Source organism: Haliotis asinina, chromosome 10 (genome assembly GCF_037392515.1).
Source record: "Haliotis asinina isolate JCU_RB_2024 chromosome 10, JCU_Hal_asi_v2, whole genome shotgun sequence".
Classification (NCBI taxonomy): domain Eukaryota; kingdom Metazoa; phylum Mollusca; class Gastropoda; order Lepetellida; family Haliotidae; genus Haliotis; species Haliotis asinina.
In genome coordinates, this window is record NC_090289.1 from 13,791,796 (window position 1) to 13,812,729 (window position 20,934).

The following is a 20,934-nucleotide window of genomic DNA, read 5'->3' on the forward strand; positions in this document are numbered from 1 at the left end:
GGGTCAGATGCTACAGATGCATGTCATTTAGCTGAACGGGGTACTTACAGTATCAACCACTGGATTGTCTGGTTCTGTCTTGATTATCTACAGGCCACAACTTTATTATTGCAGAGTGTGTTGTTAAATGTACAAACAAAACGAAGTTGTGTACGTATGGAGTATATGTCTTGCACTGAGTAAGTCAAAATGAAATTTCCTGTTATTCTGCTGTATTAAACACCAAAAATGTTTTTGCAACAAATAAGATATATAAATGCTCACAAACAATAATATGTACCACATTGATTTGGGGAATGTTTGGATGAAAAGCAGAATGAGCAATACACAGCATTTGTCATCAAGTCCATAAATGGGCTTGTGTGCAAGTCTCAGTATTGAACATCAGGGTAAAGTGAGGAAACAATCTTGGCTTAGTACTATGAAGTCTTTTGCTGTAACTTTGTAGTACTGCAGTGTTTTTGCTGCAATATTTAGGTGTAAAGGTGCAATGTTTTACAGGGAATTTCTTTCCCTCTGTGATAGGTCTCTTTTGATATGGTTGTAGTGTATAGAAAATACTTTATTTGTAAATACATCCTGACATATGTATAATATTTTACTGAAAAATATCTTGATTTTTCAGTTATTGTGTTTGTGAGATTTTATACTTGTTACTATTATACATCTGCAAAAGGTAAAGCATTTCTATGTTCCCTCATAATAATCATTATTTTCTTTTACATAATTACTGTTTTGTCAAAACACTTCTTTTCATTCAGAGAGACATATGTTCAACCTGACATACAGAAACTAAGATAGATTATGTCAGTGTACTCTGATGCCAGTAATATGTCATCCCTTTTCATTGTTGACACAGATTCTTTGTATCATACAATATGACTTGATTCTTGAAGGCAACTGGAGAAATATACAGATTTGTCATAATACCTGCAAGCAGGTTAATAGTCAATCTTTGGATGAGATTAATTAAAATGATATTCTTATTTTAATAGATACATGAAGCTATCGTGTTTCTAAACAAAGAAGGGGTCTAGATCTAATATGCTGTCATCAATATTCCTTGGTTAGGCTGGGACACCTCAGTGTGAGAGGCAGCAGTGGTGGATTATAGGAACTAAAGCCTTTGGTAAAATAAGTACCGGTAAAAAGGTCTGTTTTAATAATTTAGTTATTTATTTGTTAAGATTGACATCAAAGAGTTTGTAAAAAATCACATGAAATCACATATTTATATAATGACTTTTATAATGATCTCTTAAAGAAGAAAATTATTTGAATGTGTCACACATTTTACAACTACAGTCTTATATAGCCTGTGAAACACATATATCATTAAAATCAGCATATATTAAACAAGTGTTTGCCACTAACATGGCAATGTCCCCACCACTAAAGAAGAATGAAATATTTATAACATATTCATTACTCTTTACTTTCTGCTCACACACATGATGCATGAAAGACTGGTGTCTGGATAATCACCCAATTTACGCTGTCAACAAAATTGAGGACATTGGTTGCAATGTTTCATGGAATATTGCATAAACATAAGTTCGAAAAGTGGACAAAGTGTTGTGGTCATGTTGAAAATAAGATCAAGGTCACCTAAATTGGCTGGTGTTTGCACAATCCCCTAATGTAGACTCACCAAATGTAGGCTGTCACCAAATTGGAAGACATCAAATAAAATAGTTCATGAGATATGTTAAAGAGTGTAAAAAGTGTTATAGTGACCTTGAAAATAAGCTCAAGGACACCAAACTGACTGGTGTCTGCGTAATTCACCAATGTAGGCTGTCACCAAATTTGAAGATACTGGGTACAGTAGTTCATGAGATATCGTGTTCACGAGAATCTGAAAAGTGGCAAAAGAATCTGAGTCAACAATGAATAGGGATGACAAATTAGTGTCCCCAAATTTGAAGATATTGGGTACAATAATTCATGAGATAACATATTAACAATCTGAAAAGTAGCCAAAGTGTCATGGTGACCTTGAAAATAAGCTCAAGGTCACCAAACTGACTGGTGTCTGCATAAGTCCACAATGTAGGCTGTCACCAATTTTGAAGGTATTGGGTACAATAGTTCATGAGATATCGTGTTAACAAGAATACAATACAATAGTTCATGAGATACTGCATTAACAAGAATCTGAAAAGTAGCCAAAGTGTCGTGGTGACCTTGAAAATAAGCTCAAGGTGACCAAAACTGACTGGTGTCTGCATAATTCCACAATGTAGGCTGTGATCAAATTTGAAGTTATTGTGGATCCTTGTTTGAAAAGGGAACAAACTGCAGCTGTGAAGTCTGACTACTTGGACTGAGATTAACTAAATGCTGTTTTATGTTTCAGTGTTTCTGTTTCAATGAAACATCTTGAATGTTCATTTTATATTTGTGACATTTCAGTATTAAATATTCATATTTATGTTGCAATCTTTCTTTATGTGTACATATTATTCATTCTTTTTACTAATATAAGATATTAAATATTAATATTATTTGTGGTTTTTATAGCTCCATTTTGTAATAATTTGCTACTCCCTTTAACATTCTATGACTTGCTCAATAGATTTAGCTCAAATATGCCATCCATGTTCATTGTTTTATTGTCAGTACCATATACAACTGCTGTGATATCTTGGGTTTTGGTAAGTATGACAAATATGTATCTGCAGCAAGTATAATATAAGTCCTTTCCATTATGATAATACTGATTTCATTCGCTTCATACTAGATCAGGTTTAAATGACATAATTTTTACTATATGGTCTCAAATATGACCAAGTCTTCTGGCATAATCGCTTCTTTCACCCACTCAATACCCATACTACAGAAAACCTTATTTTCCAAATAATGACTTGTTGATAAAAGTCCAGTGATATGAAGAATTATGTGTTAAGGTCTTAGTAAATAAGAGGTGCGGTTTTCAAATTAGACCACCAAACTCTTCTCAGAGTTGATCTTCAGAGACATTCCATGATCAGTTTGTGATGTTACATTTTTAGTCCAGGAATTACTCATTATACAATAGAGGTATGTACCTAGATAGAGTGTCATGATTCACTGCAAATATAGGCAGATCCATGGGTATGATGAAAAGAAATTACAAGATAAAAACACTGTATTTTTCTTATCGAGACCAAATGAAATTCACAAAATGCTCACATGCACGAAATCTTATATTTTGGTCATCCATATTTGTTTGTTGTATATTGATATGAAATGGTTAAGTTATGTGGTGTTACTTTACTATTTTTTAACATACTCAAACCACTTGTTTTTAAATTTACATGAATGAATAAATATTTTTGTCACTTTGTAAGTAGTTTGTGATAGTGACATTTTCCTTGCCTCAGGAGAGATTGCATCTGGGAAAAGAACCTGACCAACTCAGTTCAGGTGTCTGTATTATGTTATACTATATTATTTTTTCTTAGAAGTCACAGGCATCTAACAGACAGCGACTGAGTGGAATAACTGAGGTTAGTTACTCCCCGGTCTGAAGGTGTTAAAGGTCACATGCTTCGTAAATTACAACTTTGCAGATTCCAATACCGTTCGATACGCCTTTCCAAAAGAAATCATCAAAAGTGCTATTTTTCAACATCTGTACTGCACTGCGCCCATTAACACAGTGAATAGGTTCGCAGAGCTTGAAACAGTATACCTGCCCCGAGTATAATAATAATCTACTCATTACATAAAGACACCTTGTTGATGGCGGTAAGCAGCCAGTAGAATAGGCTTTCAGCAACCCATGCTTGCCATAAAAGGTGACTGTGCTTGTCGTAGGAGGCGACTAACGGGATCGGGTGGTCAGGCTCGCTGACTTGGTTGACACGTTGGTTGTTGATCACTGGATTGTCTTGTCCAGACTTGATTATTTACAGACACTGCCACAAAGAAAGCTCAATTTCTGGTTGTTTGACACCTGCCTGCCTGTCTGCTAAAGACAATATGCAATATACAGCTTCAATCATTGACCACATGCAATTTGTTCTTAACACCTATCACCTATCGGGTGGTCAGACTCGCTGACTTGGTTGACACGTTGGTTGTTGATCACTGGATTGTCCGGTCCAGACTAGATTATTTACAGACACTGCCACAGTGAAAGCTCAATTTCTGGTTGTTTGACACCTGCCTGCCTGTCTGCTAAAGACAAAATGCAATACACAGCTTCAATCATTGACCACATGCAATTTAAACTTAACACCTATCAGGCTATATGCCATAAACAAAATAAATTGATTTATGACTTGTGCACCCAAGTCCTGTCTCTGCCATATTATTTAATTAGGCAGGTGTGATACTTGTACACATGACATGTTTTTATGTTTGTGGGTTGCTAACAAACTACTTCCATTTTTCTCGGATGACTGGATCTGACAGAAACTGGTGCAAACTATGGTCAGTTCCAAGTCCTGCTTTGTACTTGGACGAATGACAGTTTCCAGCCTCACAGCAGTTAACAATCTCTACTGAGATGATTTTTGATTGGATCAAACACAAATTCAGAGAATATGTATTTTCAAAATCCAGTAGAACAGACTTTCAGCAACCCATGCCAAGGTGACTGTGCTTGTCGTAGGAGGCGACTAACGGGATCGGGTGGTCAGGCTCGCTGACTTGGTTGACACGTTGGTTGTTGATCACTGGATTGTCTGGTCCAGACTCGATTATTTACAGACCATTGCCATATAGCTGGAATATTGCTGAGTGCAGTGTAAAACTAAACTCACTCACTCACAACAAAACCCAACATCTCTATATATATTCTTTATGGATAACAACTTCTTCTAGTGTATATGATTTTGTTTGACAATGGTATATAAATCCATACTGAATCAATGCATATAGAACATTAAAAGAAGTTGTTATCTTACTTTTTTGTGACTCACCATACTTCATCTTTCTGTACACACAGTGAGCCCTCAGAGTATCAGCAAATGAGCCAGCCAATCGGAAGCCGTCATTACACTTGAGTGCACATCCACCCTCTATGACTGGGTTCAGTTTCCCGAGTGTTTCGTTTCAAGGGCAGTAAGCCCAAGTAAAAGTTATTGCACTTTTGAATTGCTATTGTATACTTATAATTTGTTTTATTTCTTTTCTTACAAGCAATGTATATTATAAGAGATAATTCTGTTTCAGTTATGTTTGATTTTTGGTTGCATGTGACCTTTAACATATCACACATAATTATTAATTCCTTGCAGCAACATCATGCAAAACAATATTACATACCCTAAATCACTTTGTATAGATGTGTAAGTGGAGCCATTATTTTCAGGGTAACTTGTGCATAATCAAGATATCAAAGGAAGGCCATCCACAAATTATACTTGTTGGCCTGAGTAGCCAAAACAGGACGAGCAAACCATGTGTTAAATATCACCACACATCCTAGTGGATATCTCCAGAACAATAGAAAATGTATTTGTGATTATTCCACCTGGAACATGTTGTGGACATTGTAAAGGATTGTTGGTTATGTGATCAGTCAGCTGTGTGCAGTCCCTGCCTAAGACTCAAGTATTTATAGTTTGAGGTAAACACAAGCAACAGCAAACATGGTTCTAGTTATATTATATAAGAAGTGTAATCTGACCATTATCAAACAATCATCTAAAGGTAGTCAACAATGGTTGATGAAAAGATTTATTCTATGACAATGGTCACACTTGCATACAAACAAAACACACTACCGTCTTGTGTATAAACATGGATATAGAAAACACAGTTTCCATGACTTTCACAGATGTAAAAACTTTGTCATCTTGGTGTCCTCCAATTTCACTGCTGAGACAATGAAGTCCCAACATTTATCAAAAAGCTGCACATGCTTGACGTCATGGGTTTGGGCAGTCACACCCACATTAGTTCCACATTAGTTATCCTCTGCTTCACGTTCAGCGATCACAAAGTCACGAATGCTCTGTTTCCTCTTCATAATTTCTCCTCGATTGGCGACTACCGACTGTCTCGCCACTGCAAAGCCTGCAATCCCAACAGCAATGATCACTGCCCTGGAACAGGAAAGGTACAATGATTATTTATAATGGGTCCTGCTTGATGGTCTCAACAAGCATGGGTTTCTGGCGGTCTGAAAATGAACTGTCTTTAATCAAATGCATGAAGAAAGAAAGATGAACTGATGATGCTATTGTGACCTACACGAAAGATACAGGTGAAAGTGGAAAGTTGCAATTCTATATTACCAAATGTAAATTCTTCTGTGCTGGGGGAAACCTTAGAACAGGATGAACATACACTACATGTAAGACACGGAACAGACAGATCATAAATGAAATGAAGTATATACATGGATATTTATATATGTAGGACTCGGATCCATGGCAAGCCTCAAATCCGTGGCGGATTTCCAAATCCAAGGCTGGATATCCAATCTATTGCTAGTTGTACCAACCCTTATCTGAAGCGGATTTCCCACTCATACTCATTACAACATTTCAGCTCGGCAGAACTGGGGTTAACAGCATTTCATTTATGTGTTTCTAAATTACTGGTATCCCTGGCCCTTCATTTTTGAAGCTCTATTTGCACTAAGATCGTTTTTCCATATTGCTAACATTTTTACAACTAGCACTGAACCTAGAGAGCTTCAAAAACTTAGGCCATGCTAACAACAGCAAAGAGTGAACAATGTGATCTGGTAACACAGTCTTCGATACAGGTTTCTTCTTTGTAGGTGACTCTGCAAATTACAAAATCATCATTTTCTATGGTTTCCACTTTCTAAGCAAGAGGCTTGGCAAAGCAGGTGACCAGATTAAAGACAGTAGATTGTGAAAAAATAGGTTTCATTTTTCACACCAGTTATCATGATGTCAAACCTGTAGAGAAGATAATTTACTGCAGGAAGTCTCACTGAATTCTACTGTGGCGCACCTAGGCACAACTCACATCACATCACAGAGACACTTCTCTTCGATTGGATGAAATTTTGTTCATAGGAGAGAATTCAGCACTGTTGTCTAAAAGATTGATTTTAGGCAATTAAATGTCAAAATGAAAAGAATTATTAACAGTGTTTTACTTATAACGATGCCTATATATGATTAATGTATTTGTATCCACCTAGAGCATATGTGATGCACTATTTTATGTAACCTTTCACATTAAGATGACGTTTTGTGGTATAACTGAAATACTGTTCAATGGATTTTAGTGAGTGAGTGAGTGAGTCTAGTTTTACGCTACATTCAGCAATATTCCAGATACATGGCAGCGGTCTGTAAATAATTAAGTCTGGCCCAGCCAGTCGCGAGATCAACAGCATTCATGAGCATAAAGCAGTGCAGTTGGGATCTGATGATGTGTCAACCAAGTCAGAAAGCCTGACCACCTGATCCCAATAGTCACCTCTTACGACAAGAATAATCACCTTTTATGGCAAGTATGGGTTGCTGAAGGCCTATTTTACCCCAGAACTTCATGGCTCCAAAGGATTTGAAGGTCAAACATGATACTTTAGTGTGCTGAATCCCATACAAAGATGGCATTTCCAGATTCATTCATTACATACCACAACTCAAAGTCTCTAGTTTGTTTCCACTGTCAAATGTGTTGAAAATTAATCGCTTATGTTGAAACTGATGAACTGATCTAGATTCAAGTATTCAATCATTTACACAGTTATCTCCCTTATTGTGTCGCCGGGTTTAACACGACACTATTGAGATCGTATTTCACTTATGAAACAAGAAATGTAAGCTTTCTCCACACATACCATCCAATGTATATTTTTGACACTTTACCAAAGCGCATGATGAAGCCCGGCACAAGGTTCTGGCTTAAAACGAGGTTGTTATGTACTGATGCGATATCGACATGCCTCCAGAGTTACGCGAGCGTTCTTCTGCATAGGAGGTAATATTTTCGTGAACCGGAAGTATTGAATCATAACACATGTCAGGAGGAAATGAATCGCCATAATATATCGTAAAATACACAAGCTAGTGCTATGAGTAACCAGAATATTGACGAATTTGACGAAGAGGATTTTGAAAGCTTCGCTTTAAATCTTGAAGATGTTGTCAACGTAATTGATCTGGATGATAATGATCCACACCCAGATTCAGACGGTTTGTTCAATTTTCGAGATGGTGTTGTTTTTACATAGTAAAGATTTCAGGTCGTATTTTAGCTGTTAGGTAATAACATGAACAGGAAATTTGTAAATGACGTTAGTTTGGCTGTTCGAACATATCATGTATCAAATACAACTAGGGCATCCACCAGACATCGCGATGTCCCAATACCATCGTGATTAGGGATGGGCAGACAAGACTCAAGTTTTGATTGAATGCCTGAAATAAACATGGTGCAGAATACAACTTTCTTGGGTATTTTTATGTCCGTTGATGTTTATTCAGGTGATAATTTCAATATTTTCATGTACCGTTCATCCACACCGGTATTCACGACGATGTTCACCAAGAAAAAAACAAAAAGATGTAAATTCACAATTTCCTTAGTCATGATGATCGTGCTGATTATGAACGAGTGTGGTTTGAAACTAAGTAATATTTTGCTATCATCATGGTTATAATATGTAATATGTTTCCTTTGACCACTTTCTAAATGGCATTGTGTTTTCATATCATGTTATGTATTCATGGGGATCAGTTCTTTGTCAAAAGTCAAAACCTTCAATAATTAATGCCTACCATTGGCTCTTACTACAGTAATCATGACATGCATTGAGTGAATTATCTTGATCTTAATTAAGCAAAATACTGGAAATCAAATGGATTCTGTACAATCTGTGTACAGGACTGGGGGTGGGGTAGAAGATGCACTCATTTCACTTTTGGATAAGATCTATATTCATCACAAGAATTTAAAATCTTATGCAACAATGCTCTTTGCAGACTTTTCCTATGTTTTCAAAACAATGCAGTCACATTTTGTGATAAGAAAATTATTCAACATTGATGTAAATAGTAACATCATTAATTGCACAGAGGCCTACTTAGTTAACAGACCTCAACATGTTTGGGTCAATTCAGAGCATTCAGACATTAATCATGTTAATCATGTGAGTACCGGTGCTCATCATGGCTGTCTCCTGTCCCTGTCCTCTTCACACTTTATGCAAATGAGTGTATATCTCATTTATACACCTGTTTAAATTTCCAATATGCTGATGATGCAACTTTGGTTGTTTTTGTTTGTCAATCGGAGTTAGAGTATTTTGAAAAAATATTGATGCGTTTACTGCATGATGCAAAGAGAATTGCCTCTCCTTGAACATAAGCAAAACAAAGGAAATGATAATTGGCACTTCTGAAGGAGTAAGAAGCAAATTTGTATTGACTGACAGAAGGTAGAAACAGTAGAAGAGTATAAATATCTGGGTACTATCATCGATAATAAACTCTCATGGAAATCAAATTTACATAGTGTACACTGGAAAGCACAACAGATTCTTTTCTTTGTACGAAAATTGTGATCATTTAATGTAGATTCAAACATGAATGTTATGAAGTTCTACCTTCTGGCCGTGGTATTACAAAACTTCAAAATCACTTGTCCCATACAGCATAAAACTTCTAAATCTTCCACCAAAATTGTAACAGAGACATCTGTGATGAGGCACAAGTGATTTTTGTATAATGTACTTTGGTTATGTTGTGATTCATCATTATATCCTGATTAGCTTGACATTGTGTGTATATACTTTAAATTATTTGTTGTTATATGCTTTGTATTGGCTCTTTGAATGCAACACAGATTTCCCTTGCGGGACAATAAAGTTTACCTTATCCTATCTTAGTTTAGCAGTGCCGTGCCATGCCGTGCCATGCCATGAAAATGTGTCATCATGAGTTTGTTCCAAATGTCTTACATAGTATTGTACTCAATGCTTTCATAATACAATAGATTGAAATACTGGTACCTCACCAGGTGATGCTAATGATGGAATGGAGGTGGATGGAGAAGGTGCAGCTTCCAGTGGTGTAATTGCTGATGTTGATGATGCTGGTGTTGTTTTCAAGGAGCACAAAGGTCAGTATCTTATGCCTTGTTTCTTAGCAGTACCAGTCTTAGCAGTAGTGAGTGATATTGTCAGATACAATTAAAGAAACGTGTAAAAACTCATCCTTATCAGAAGAGGAATATACAGTAGAAGCCCTCTAAACTGGCATGTGTTGGGACTGGAAAAATATGCCAATATAGCGAGCGTGCTGGTTTAGCAAAGTTTTGCCTCACCTACCCAGGCATAATCCTTAACCACACTCCGCCATATTTAACCGTAATCCACTCTGTTGTTAATACACATTTCTCTAGTCTTCAAAGCCATCTTGACATGGTGAGCGACTGACAAACTGGCAAACTGGGAGACGCCAGTTTATTTAAGGAGAGCCAAGGTTTTGTGAGCATTACTACTGTACAAATAGTCATTTAGGCGTTTTTTTATTTTGCGAGAAGTACGGAGTAGGCTAACATAAATGAAAATGATCATAGATTCACTAGCTTCTGTCGGAACCAAATTCTAGTGCTGATATTGAGAGCATGCTGGATTGGAGGGTTGCTTATTGGTTTTGATGGCTTCGACAGTATATTTAGGTAATATACTTTGACTGAAATGAAGTTTAAAGGTTAGATATGGGTGGCTGCCTTTCAATTTTGTTTTTTTGGCAATCATTGTTGCAATTGCTTACCCTTTAAGAAGTATGTATTAGTTGGTCGAACCAGCTTTCTAGATCTTGGATCACGTTGACTCGGAGATGAAATATTGTATATTTTCTTCTTGATAATAAGTATTCAGTTTTTCAAACATCTGAGAGAAGAGCTAAAATGCTTCAACAATGGAGGCTTATCAAGTGAGTGGTGGAGTTCTTCATGCAATTAATGTTTCCTATTTTGAACATGGAATACTGCATTTGAAATTATTGACCTGGATTTCCTGCAGATTCTGTGTTCTGTGTGAGAGTTGACCCAATAACTTGTACACTGGCTGTGACTGGAGGACAAGATGATAAGGCTATAGTGTGGAACATCGAAACAGGCCAAGTCGTGTTTGAATGTACAGGTAAGGTATTTTGCAAGATAAACTTCAGCGTTTACATCAGGTACTGTGTTTACAAATGGTACATGCTGAATATACATTATAGAACATACAGAAAGACCATGTTGCATCCATGAAATAGTTACTGTCCGTTGTTAACCACAGGGTACTGGTTGTGAGTTTTAATATCTTTTAGTGTAAGCTTAATATATTCTTATGGAGGTAATGAACACAATGGCATATAGACTATCATTATAACAAGTGGCCTATCATATGGCATGTCATGAAACCAATGACAGATAAACAGTTGAGCAGCCAACACATGCATTAATCGTACATGAAATGTGATACGTTGATCAGATGTATTGTCATTGAAACAAGACAAAAAACATTTCATTATGCCAACATATATGCATACTTGAAACTACCACTATGCAATTACAAGATACAGAATTGAGGAAATAGATCAATGTTACATCATACACAGTATTTGTAAAACAAGAACTACAAGCCACCATATTGACTAAAAATACAGAAAACAAAACAACCATACCCACATGCATACAGGTTAAATAGCATACTGTGTAAATATTAACCTTTCATTTATCTTGAACATAAATTTCCATCCTATACAGTTATTTATATTAGGGTTTAATTTGCTGTGTATCTAACAATTACAAATGTATAATTGCTCCTTTTTAACCAAAACATAAACTTCTAACCAGTTCTCTTGCGAATTATTTTTGAACTTTAACCACTTAACTAAGAAGCTGGTTCTAGGCTATTGTTAAAATACCACAGACAATGACAAAAGATAGATTGATCCAAATACTCTTAAATACACAATGAACGAGCCCTGTGACACCGAAATGAACAGTTAAGACAAGATGCAGATGAACTGACAACTAACTGCAACTTATATAATGTATGAAGAAGTCAGCTGTCAGATCACTAATTACAACATACATACTGTAGTTTACTGAATTTGTCACGATTATTTTTCTCTTTTTGTTCTTGATGATTCTTTTGTACATGTTGGATTACCTGCCATACAGCCGTGGGATGTGTATATTGATGTCTTGTCACCAGGGCACAAGGATTCTGTCACTAGTGTTGGCTGGAGTCATGACAGTGTGTATGTGGCAACTGCAGACCTCGGTGGGCTGATCAAGGTGTGGAAGGTGGAATCTAAGGAGGAGGTGTGGTCATTTGAGGCAGGAGATGTTGAAGTAAGTAGTTCTCAGACATTGTGAAGGTCATGCATTATGTGCAACCGGCCAAAACAAAGTGGTTCTGTAACATCCCACTGAATTCTGTTCTTAATGTTTAATGTTTAACTATGAAACAACACAAACAAGACAAGAGTGGGTTAAGAGAGTTGGAGTTTAGATTTAAGCTGCCCTCAACAATATTCCAACTGTATGGTGGCAACCTGTAAAGAATCAAATCAGGACCAGACACTCCAGTGATCAACAGCATGCGCATCAATCTACACTATTGGGAACTGATGACATGCGACCCATTAGTTGCCTGTTACGACAAGCATGGGTTACTGAAGATCAGTTCTACCCTGGGTCAACAAGACAAGACATAAATCATAAACATTGTTAATCCTTCACAATGTCTTATTCAGTGAAATGATTTGTAGACAGAATATGTACAGTGTTTTTAACTTTCCTCTTCCCTTTTCAATATACCCCCTATTTGTATTTCTGTATCTGAATCTGCCCCCAAAATACACCATCCAAGTGTGTAACGCTCCCCAAATGATCTGCCCCCATGTTGCTGTCAGTAGTTCCATGGTTAGTGTATTCATCTCCAAGTAAGGTTGTGGTTGTGCCTGTAGTGGTTGCAGTGGCACCATGGCGCCCATGTCCTCCTGGTGGGCACCGTGGATGGGCAGGTGTGGATGTGGAAGATACCAGGTGGCGACTGCAAGACATTCAGCGGCCATGGTCCGGGAGCTCTCAGTGGCGTTGTCATGCCAGACGGTGAGATGGAACAACTCTCCTCAGTTACTTGAAATAGTTCGGCTGTAACGTTGTTTGTAAAAGCTAGTACAGCTTTATGATTGTAAGTAGGTCTCAATAGTTAATAAATAAATTTATGTTTCATGATTTAGAGTGATGCTGGGAAAGACATATAATATGTCTTGATGTCTAAATATGTCCAGCATGTTACCAAAATGTAGTTGGAAAACTATGTGGTATTTAAGTTCTACCAATAAACAATGGTGTATGTTTGTCTGGACTGGCCAAAGGTCAGTGTGCTGTTACATTATGAATCAAGGTCCATTATAGTTTTGTATGTATGTTTAGGTAAGCGAGCTGGTGTTGGATATGAAGATGGAGTAATCAAGATATGGGATCTGAAGACAGGAGACTGTCAGCACACTATAGCAGGTAATGCCTCTGAGAAACTGTTGAAATAATGATCATGGATCTGTAGTGTGTGAATTATGCCCTAGTTTCTTCACCATAGTTCCAACAGTGAGCAAGACAATTAGCATTCCAATACCAGCTCAGATGTTGATGTGTATTGTTCTACTGTGCTGACTGAACTTAAAGTATCTACACTGCCATCATGTGTAGCTAAGTGTTACTGGGAATCTCTGTTGAATATGTTATTGTGGTGCTGTATAAAAGACACAGCCCAGAAGATATTTATATGAAACCTTTTTGTGGTGTCCCCAGTTCTGATATGGTTAACGATTGAAAAATGCATAAACTGCAGAAAGTTAAACCATTGTATCTTTATTTATGAAGTTGTGTTGTTATATAGTCTGAAATCAGACCAGTTTTTTTTCATGTAAACATGCTATGCTTGGGACTTTTTTTTATTTTAACACACAACCTGTGTGGAAATGTGTCTGAACAAGCACATGACCATTTGAGTTGTCCCTTTCTCTGAACACTACAAGCACATTACCATATTTTTTAACTTATCCTATCTCATGGTTTGTACTTCTCTCTTGCTTCGACGCTGAGTGGAAAGAATAACAACTTTCCCTCTAGGCCTCTCTTGTCCATATGCCCCTGTTCCCCAGACTGCTCTCCTGAATGGGCCATGTAAATGTTTTATTCTAATTTGCAAAATGGCCATGGCCCCTGCTTTTCCCAGTCTCTGAGTGTCTTGTACTTTTTTGTTGGGTTGGGTCCTATGCGGGATTCAAAACCTGACCTATATGACACAGTGTAATGAGATGTCTACTTGTTGTTCCCCCTCATCGAACAACTCCCTTTTGCCAGCTGACTCACACAGCCGATCTACATCATCAAATCACCAAACTGATTCACACTGAGTGAATTCATCATATATGACTGTTTCTTATCACTGAAATGGCTCACATTATCGAATCCATTCACCACACTGGAACAGTTCACCACTGCAAATGGATTCACCAGGCTGAACTGTTTTGTCACGGCGTATTGGGTCATAGCATCAACTCAGTTTGCCATATATGACTGTTTCTTATCACTGAAATTGCTCACACCATCGAATCAATTCACCACATCAGCATTTAGAAATTAGAATTTGGGATTACACTTTTTTAGTAAAATACAAATTCTAGTACTTTTTTGGTTGAGTCCCATTGAATTATTACCAAACCACATCAGAATGGTTTTGCTTTCGCAGACTACTCGGTTTTTTTACCAGAAATGTTGATAATTAGAGTGACCTGAAGTAACCTGGCATACTCATGTTCGTCCCATGAGTCAGATATCAAGTCCAGCCTTCAATTAAGAGTGATTGTGTCAGGATTTTGTCAGCCAGCTGAAAGACACTGCTTATCGAGCATGACAGAATGTGAGAACCAACTCATCACCAGTTCATAAACGCATTCCTTGAGGCATGGGACGTGCACTTTCCTCTTCACTATGTGGCCGGGTGGTGGTCATCTGCTGAAGTCAGTTCACTTCATCGAGTTGGAATTCAGCGCTGTCATCCTCGACCATTCAGCATTGGGTGGCAGAACTCTGGTCGTCGCATCTACTGATGAAATCAGACAACTTGACAGTAGCATGGTGCATCAATCATCAAGGCTCAACAGGTTCGGCAACTCTGCTCAAGTGGACATTTCAATTTTACCATCAAATTGATTGTCTCAACATTTGGCCAGCCAGACACAGGGGGCAAGGAATGTCATAGGTGACGCCCAGTCACACCCCAAATGGTTATCACCAACAGAGTGGAAGCCCTCATATTCAGTGAGCTACCCAGTGTCTCAACCATCAATCTATTTGCCTTTCGGTACAACCGTCAGCTCCTCTTGCTTGCCATATCATAGGAGGGGCTAAACGCTTACTCGTTTCCTGCTCCATCTTTGCTTCCCAAGATAGTTCAAAGTTACTTGCAATATCAAGATTTGTCTGCTCTTGGTTGCATCGTTTTGGCCAGCGAGAAGCTGGTTTGTCAGCTTAAAATGGTAGCAGAACTGAATCTAGTAGTGGTTTACAATTCAGCCTCCCTAATTTACGACATGTAAATTTGCATCACAGAAATACCGCAACATGATTGAAAACGGGACAATTACGCATTCAGCTATCATTGTATCAAATTTTAAAGGTCTCATAAGTATGAAAAGCTTTTGTCCATATTTCCGATGTATGTGGGAGGTATATACACAGGCTTGCCATTGGGATGCATATAATGGTTTTTATTAAATCGCCAAAGACCAAGTTGCTGTGTTGGAGGTATACAAAATTATGTCGTCAGCGCTTCACCTCACTAACTCTGGCAATCTGATTGGTTAACACATTACCCTGATTGAATGGATACTTATGTATTTCTTTAAAAAAAATATTTTTACTCATTTTCATGATTATTCTTACCAAGATAAACAACAAACCATGACATCTTAGATGAAAGACATACTGAATTTCCCTCTCATTTTCACACATGCGTTTGTTGCATTTTTTTGTTTTATCAGCCAATGTGATTGCACTGATGACCTCATTTTGTATACTGCCGGCAAAGCAACTCGGTCTTTGGCGATTTAATAAAAATCAACAGATGGACCCCCTTGGAGAGCCTGTGTATATGCCTCCTACACACATCAGAAATGTGGTCAAAGGCGTTTGATACTTGTGAGACTTTTAAAATAGGATATATTGATTGATGTGGGAATAATTGTCCAATTATTCAGTCATTTCTGTGATGCACCTTTACATGTTATATAGTACAGAGTTGGATAGTAAACCAGGACTTAGTTTATCAATTTTCTGACCCGCAGTGGGGGCCTGAGGAACGTATGGTGTTGTAGTGAGTTACTAAGTAACTTTTCTTACATCATCTTCATTACCCGGGGACATGACATATGTTATTATCATAAATAGTTTCTCAGTGTACATCCTGATGGTGTTTTGGTAGGGTTATGAGAAGTTCATGAAAGCAAGATGATGTGTTGCAGGTAACGATGGCCACAACTCATCTGTGCTGTCACTACATAACAGCAAAGACAACTCCCTCCTAATGAGCGGCTCCACCGACATGACAGCTAAACTTATCAATGCAACAACAGGAAAGGTGAGATTGACGATGAAATGACTTTGGGCACCAATTAAAAACTTAGGCTTAGTTGTTTCTGTGTTTCAGGATAAACAAGTCTTTGTTCCTGGGGTCAAAATACAGACTGAAATGGCAGCTATCAATTAGCAACTGCATTAGCAGCTTGATCTATGCTTCTTGTGATAAAACACAAAGAATTGTTCACTTTTTTCTCAATTCACAATTCATGAAATCTATTTGTGCTGCTGAATTGCGAAAGAAACAAGGGAATCCATTGCGACTTGTTTAGGTGACATGTTTCTGTGGGTCTGCCAGCCTTTTAGTGTGACTTGATGCCCATCTTTATCAATATTATTATTATTATTATAAGTGTTCTTGATAAAGCACAAATCAAACTGCAAGGCAAATTTCTGTAGGTGCTAGGTATACAACTCTTGCTGGCACTAGGCGCACCGAGTTTAATATGAAACAGTGATACATTTGTGCAAGAGGGTATCTATTATATTGGTACAAAAATTAATTGTAACAAAGCTATTTTATGATAGACCCGTGAAGGTCCCGGGGTAGAATAGGCCTTCAGCAACCCATGCTTGCCATAAAAGGTGACTATGCTTGTCGTAAGAGGCGACTAACGGGATCGGGCGGTCAGACTAGCTGACTTGGTTGACACATGTCATCGGTTCCCCATTGCGCAGATCGATGCTCATGTTGTTGATCACTGGATTGTCTGGTCCAGACTCGATTATTTACAGACCGTCGCCATATAGCTGGAATATTGCTAAGTGCGACGTAAAACTAAACTCACTCACTATTTTATGATATGTTCACACATACTCCTTTACTTGTTAGTCTCTTTGATACAAGTGTGCCAGAATGTATTGTCTCAATCATTGCTTATTTACTGTTGGAATGGAATGTATTGACAGGACAACTGTTAATATGTGTTGGAACTGTATGGTAATGATAGCATCAAGATAAGCATTGGATTATACAAATCATCCGATAATAACAGACAAGTGGTAATGTTTCCACAGTAACAAAAGTTTGTGGTTTCAGGTGATATCTACCTATGACTGCTCTAGTCATCGTATTGGATCAGGTGATGATGAAAATTCAGTGGAAAGTGTTGGGTTGTCTGGTGTGTAAGTATTAACCCCAGCTGAAGCCTTGTGCTTCTACAGATAGATATGACAGTTTCATGTTAATGTTCTGTTAGTAGGGCTGTAGCAATTCTTCCAACTATCGACCCGTGAAGGTCCCGGGGTAGAATAGGCCTTCAGCAACCCATGCTTGCCATAAAAGGCGACTATGCTTGTTGTAAGAGGCGACTAACCGGATCGGGTGGTCAGGTTTGCTGACTTGGTTGACACATGTCATCGGTTCCCCATTGCGCAGATCGATGCTCATGTTGTTGATCACTGGATTGTCTGGTCCAGACTCGATTATTTACAGACCGTCGCCATATAGCTGGAATATTGCTAAGTGCGACGTAAAACTAAACTCACTCACTCACTCTTCCAACTATCAATTTCCTGAATGGCATTGTGTAATCATAATGGTTAAATTGTTTGCATGTCGAGCTGAAGACCCGGATTCAGTTCCTTACAGGGGTAGAATGAATTTTAGGATTTTGATGAAAAGCAAATATCACGTCTGAACCCCACTTTGATGACACAGACTTTTCAGCTGAAAACCGAGTTCCCTGTTGCCGTCCCTGAGTGATATAACTGCTGAATGCAGCTCTGGTAACTAAGATGTTTATGTTTCAGGGTGAACTATGCAGCAACAGGAACACTAGGTGGAGTGATGAGCATCTGGGATCTCTCCACGCAAGTTGTCAGACACCAGTGTGTCCATGGTGTGAGTAGAAGCTTTTGTTGGTCATCTCAGCTCACAGTTTAACACTTGGAAGATGCGTACAATCTGCTGACATATATCTTTGTGGAGTATGCTAACTGAGCTGGATACTTTGTATTTATTACTCGTTCGTTGAAGATATCCCTGTTTAGTAATTTTACAGAGTTATTACACGTTGTGTAATAACATCGTGTGATGCCATACATATGACAAGTGTTTTTACCGTTATGATGTCACAATGCTAATACCTCTGTCACAATAGTATTAGACCTTACTTGACTTGCAGAAAGCTGAGTGTCACCACACTCATTGAATTTTTAGACAAATGTACAAATTCTTGTATCAGTGTATTACTGTTTTATGTTGAATAATCGCTTTCGCTCGTTAGATACCGAACCATTCACTCATTTCATAAATATGGTATTACATGGGACATAGTTTGCTATTCTCTATTTCACAGACACCTGCACCCCATAGGGAAGTGCAGGGAATTGATTATTGGTCTCATATAGTTTTGCTTTTAACTTTAGAATCTCAGCTAACAAAAGACAAAATTATGTCCCACCATTGAAGTTGTATAAATTGATTCACTCATTCAGTCCTATCTGTTGAGACCTTTTCTGCTCCATTATCATTGGAGGTATATGTGTGGGGATACAAACAATAACACAATTTCTTTTGACATAAATACATGTTTTCTTATGGATTTGTACAGGATGGTATTGTGAAGCTGAAGTGGGACGAAACATCCCCACTGGTGTACACAGCAAGTCTTGACGGAGTCGTGAGAATGTGGGATGCTCGCAGCGGCAAGGAGGAGACTCGCTGGACGGGGCACTCAGCTGCCATACTGGACTTTGATATCACAGAGTGAGTCGTACTTTTACATCAGTGTGTATTGCATGCAGATTGTAGGATGTTTATCACAATATGTAAATAAGTAACAGAAATATTCTTGATAAATATCTGTAAGGAAGAGTGAGTGAATGTGACTTTATGCTGCTTTTAGCAGTAGTCAAGAAATATCAGAGCAATCAACACCACCAGTGTGCTTCATACATTGTACCCATGTTTGAAATCAAACCTAGACCTATGGCATGACAAGTGAACAATTTAACCACTAGGCTACCCCACCATCCCTTGTAAAGAAGAAACTGAATCTTTTACAAAGAGAAACAGTGCAGCATGAACATGACAGTGATGCAGTGAGCATTTCCAAGAAATGTGCTCAAGTACCAATGAATCTACCTATAGTTCTAAGATTAGACAGAAATAAAGAATGTTGAACTTCCTATCCAATTGTATAAGTTCAAGGGCAGATCTATGTGGGAAATAGAGACAGGTAATTGTTGGCCAATGTTTTTTATGAGCAAAGACCCATGAAAATATAGTGTCCTTGTCCACAGCTAAATTCTCTCCATGTAATCCGAGTTGCAATGACCCAGTTGTAAGCACAGCAGAGTTATTCCCCTTTGTCTCTAAGTGTGTGTGACCTTTCAGTATTTGAAGTCTTAGAGGAAAATCAATTTTTGACAAAGCACAACGTATTCATCTGTTATAATATTTTTTTATTATTTCTGTTTTGAAGAATTGTGTTATTTGTGCTCATTCTAGGTGATAGGTGAACATAGTGATGTAACATATTCTGTAACTGATTGTTGTCTGTTTTCAGGGATGGCGACAAGTTGTTGACAGTTTGTGAAGACCATACAGCAAGAGTGTTCTCAATCAAGTCACCAGATGGATAGACACAACACTTGTACAGTCATTTTTTTAATAAATTTAGAAAGATACTGAAGTTCTTTGTTGTCACTCTACTGGAACATTATGTGCTTATTGTATAGTAAAGATTTGGGTTGGAATTAGTCTTCTGCAGCTCACATTCCTCTTAGAATGCGACTAACAGGATCAGATGGTCAGGCTTGGTTGGAATTAGTCTTCTGCAGCTCACATTCCTCTTAGAATGCGACTAACAGGATCAGATGGTCAGGCTTGGTTGGAATTAGTCTTCTGCAGCTCACATTCCTCTTAGAATGCGACTAACAGGATCAGATGGTCAGGCTTGGTTGAAAAATGTCCCAGTGCTCATGATGTCAATCACTGAATTATCTGGTTTAGACTCAATTATTTTACCAACATCCACGCACCCACGCACCCACGCACCCACGCACGCAAACACACACACATTATATTATGGTTTATTCCAGAGTACTGTGATTGATTTAGACTACCAACATCATCACTGCGTATCACAATTTGCAACTCTTTATGACATTGACTGCTACATGTGTAACATATATATCATACCATTACTACAGGGTTATATTACTATTACTTCTAAGACTTCATTTGCATGTATGTTTCAGGGTAAGATCTCCAGTCAGAGACTGGTTTCTGTCCAAAGTAACTAGCAATCATTATACTAAATAAATGACGAAAATGTTCACACATGATGCACTGTTTTGCAACACAGCTTCCCTACAAGATGCAGATAAGTCATTACAAGGTACAATATCATAGTA

General features: G+C 37.9%; 1 protein-coding gene and 1 long non-coding RNA gene across 2 annotated transcripts; one reads left to right on the top strand and one right to left on the bottom strand.

The window, feature by feature from the left end:
• Window positions 1–5,652: 5,652 nt before the first annotated feature.
• Window positions 5,653–7,899, bottom strand: LOC137298133 (uncharacterized). The gene is made up of 2 exons (XR_010957720.1): window positions 7,763–7,899; window positions 5,653–6,038 (listed from the first exon to the last, which is right to left on the bottom strand). It is a non-coding gene; the product is annotated as an uncharacterized lncRNA (long non-coding RNA).
• LOC137298132 (angio-associated migratory cell protein-like) lies at window positions 7,871–20,205 on the top strand. The gene is made up of 11 exons (XM_067830238.1): window positions 7,871–8,117; window positions 9,943–10,044; window positions 10,952–11,071; window positions 12,137–12,276; window positions 12,894–13,038; window positions 13,366–13,449; window positions 16,458–16,573; window positions 17,612–17,697; window positions 18,325–18,415; window positions 19,128–19,282; window positions 20,085–20,205. The coding sequence occupies exons 1-11, from the start codon at window positions 7,997–7,999 to the stop codon at window positions 20,158–20,160; spliced, it is 1,236 nt and encodes a 411-aa protein (XP_067686339.1). The 5' UTR covers window positions 7,871–7,996; the 3' UTR covers window positions 20,161–20,205.
• Window positions 20,206–20,934: the final 729 nt, after the last annotated feature.

Excerpts from the sequence above, each read along its gene's own strand:
- LOC137298132 (XM_067830238.1), top strand. The coding sequence starts at position 7,997 with ATGAGTAACCAGAATATTGACGAATTTGACGAAGAGGATTTTGAAAGC. Across the intron at positions 10,045-10,951 it reads TGTTTTCAAGGAGCACAAAG|ATTCTGTGTTCTGTGTGAGA; the intron begins GTCAGTATCTTA and ends GATTTCCTGCAG. Across the intron at positions 19,283-20,084 it reads CTGGACTTTGATATCACAGA|GGATGGCGACAAGTTGTTGA; the intron begins GTGAGTCGTACT and ends GTCTGTTTTCAG.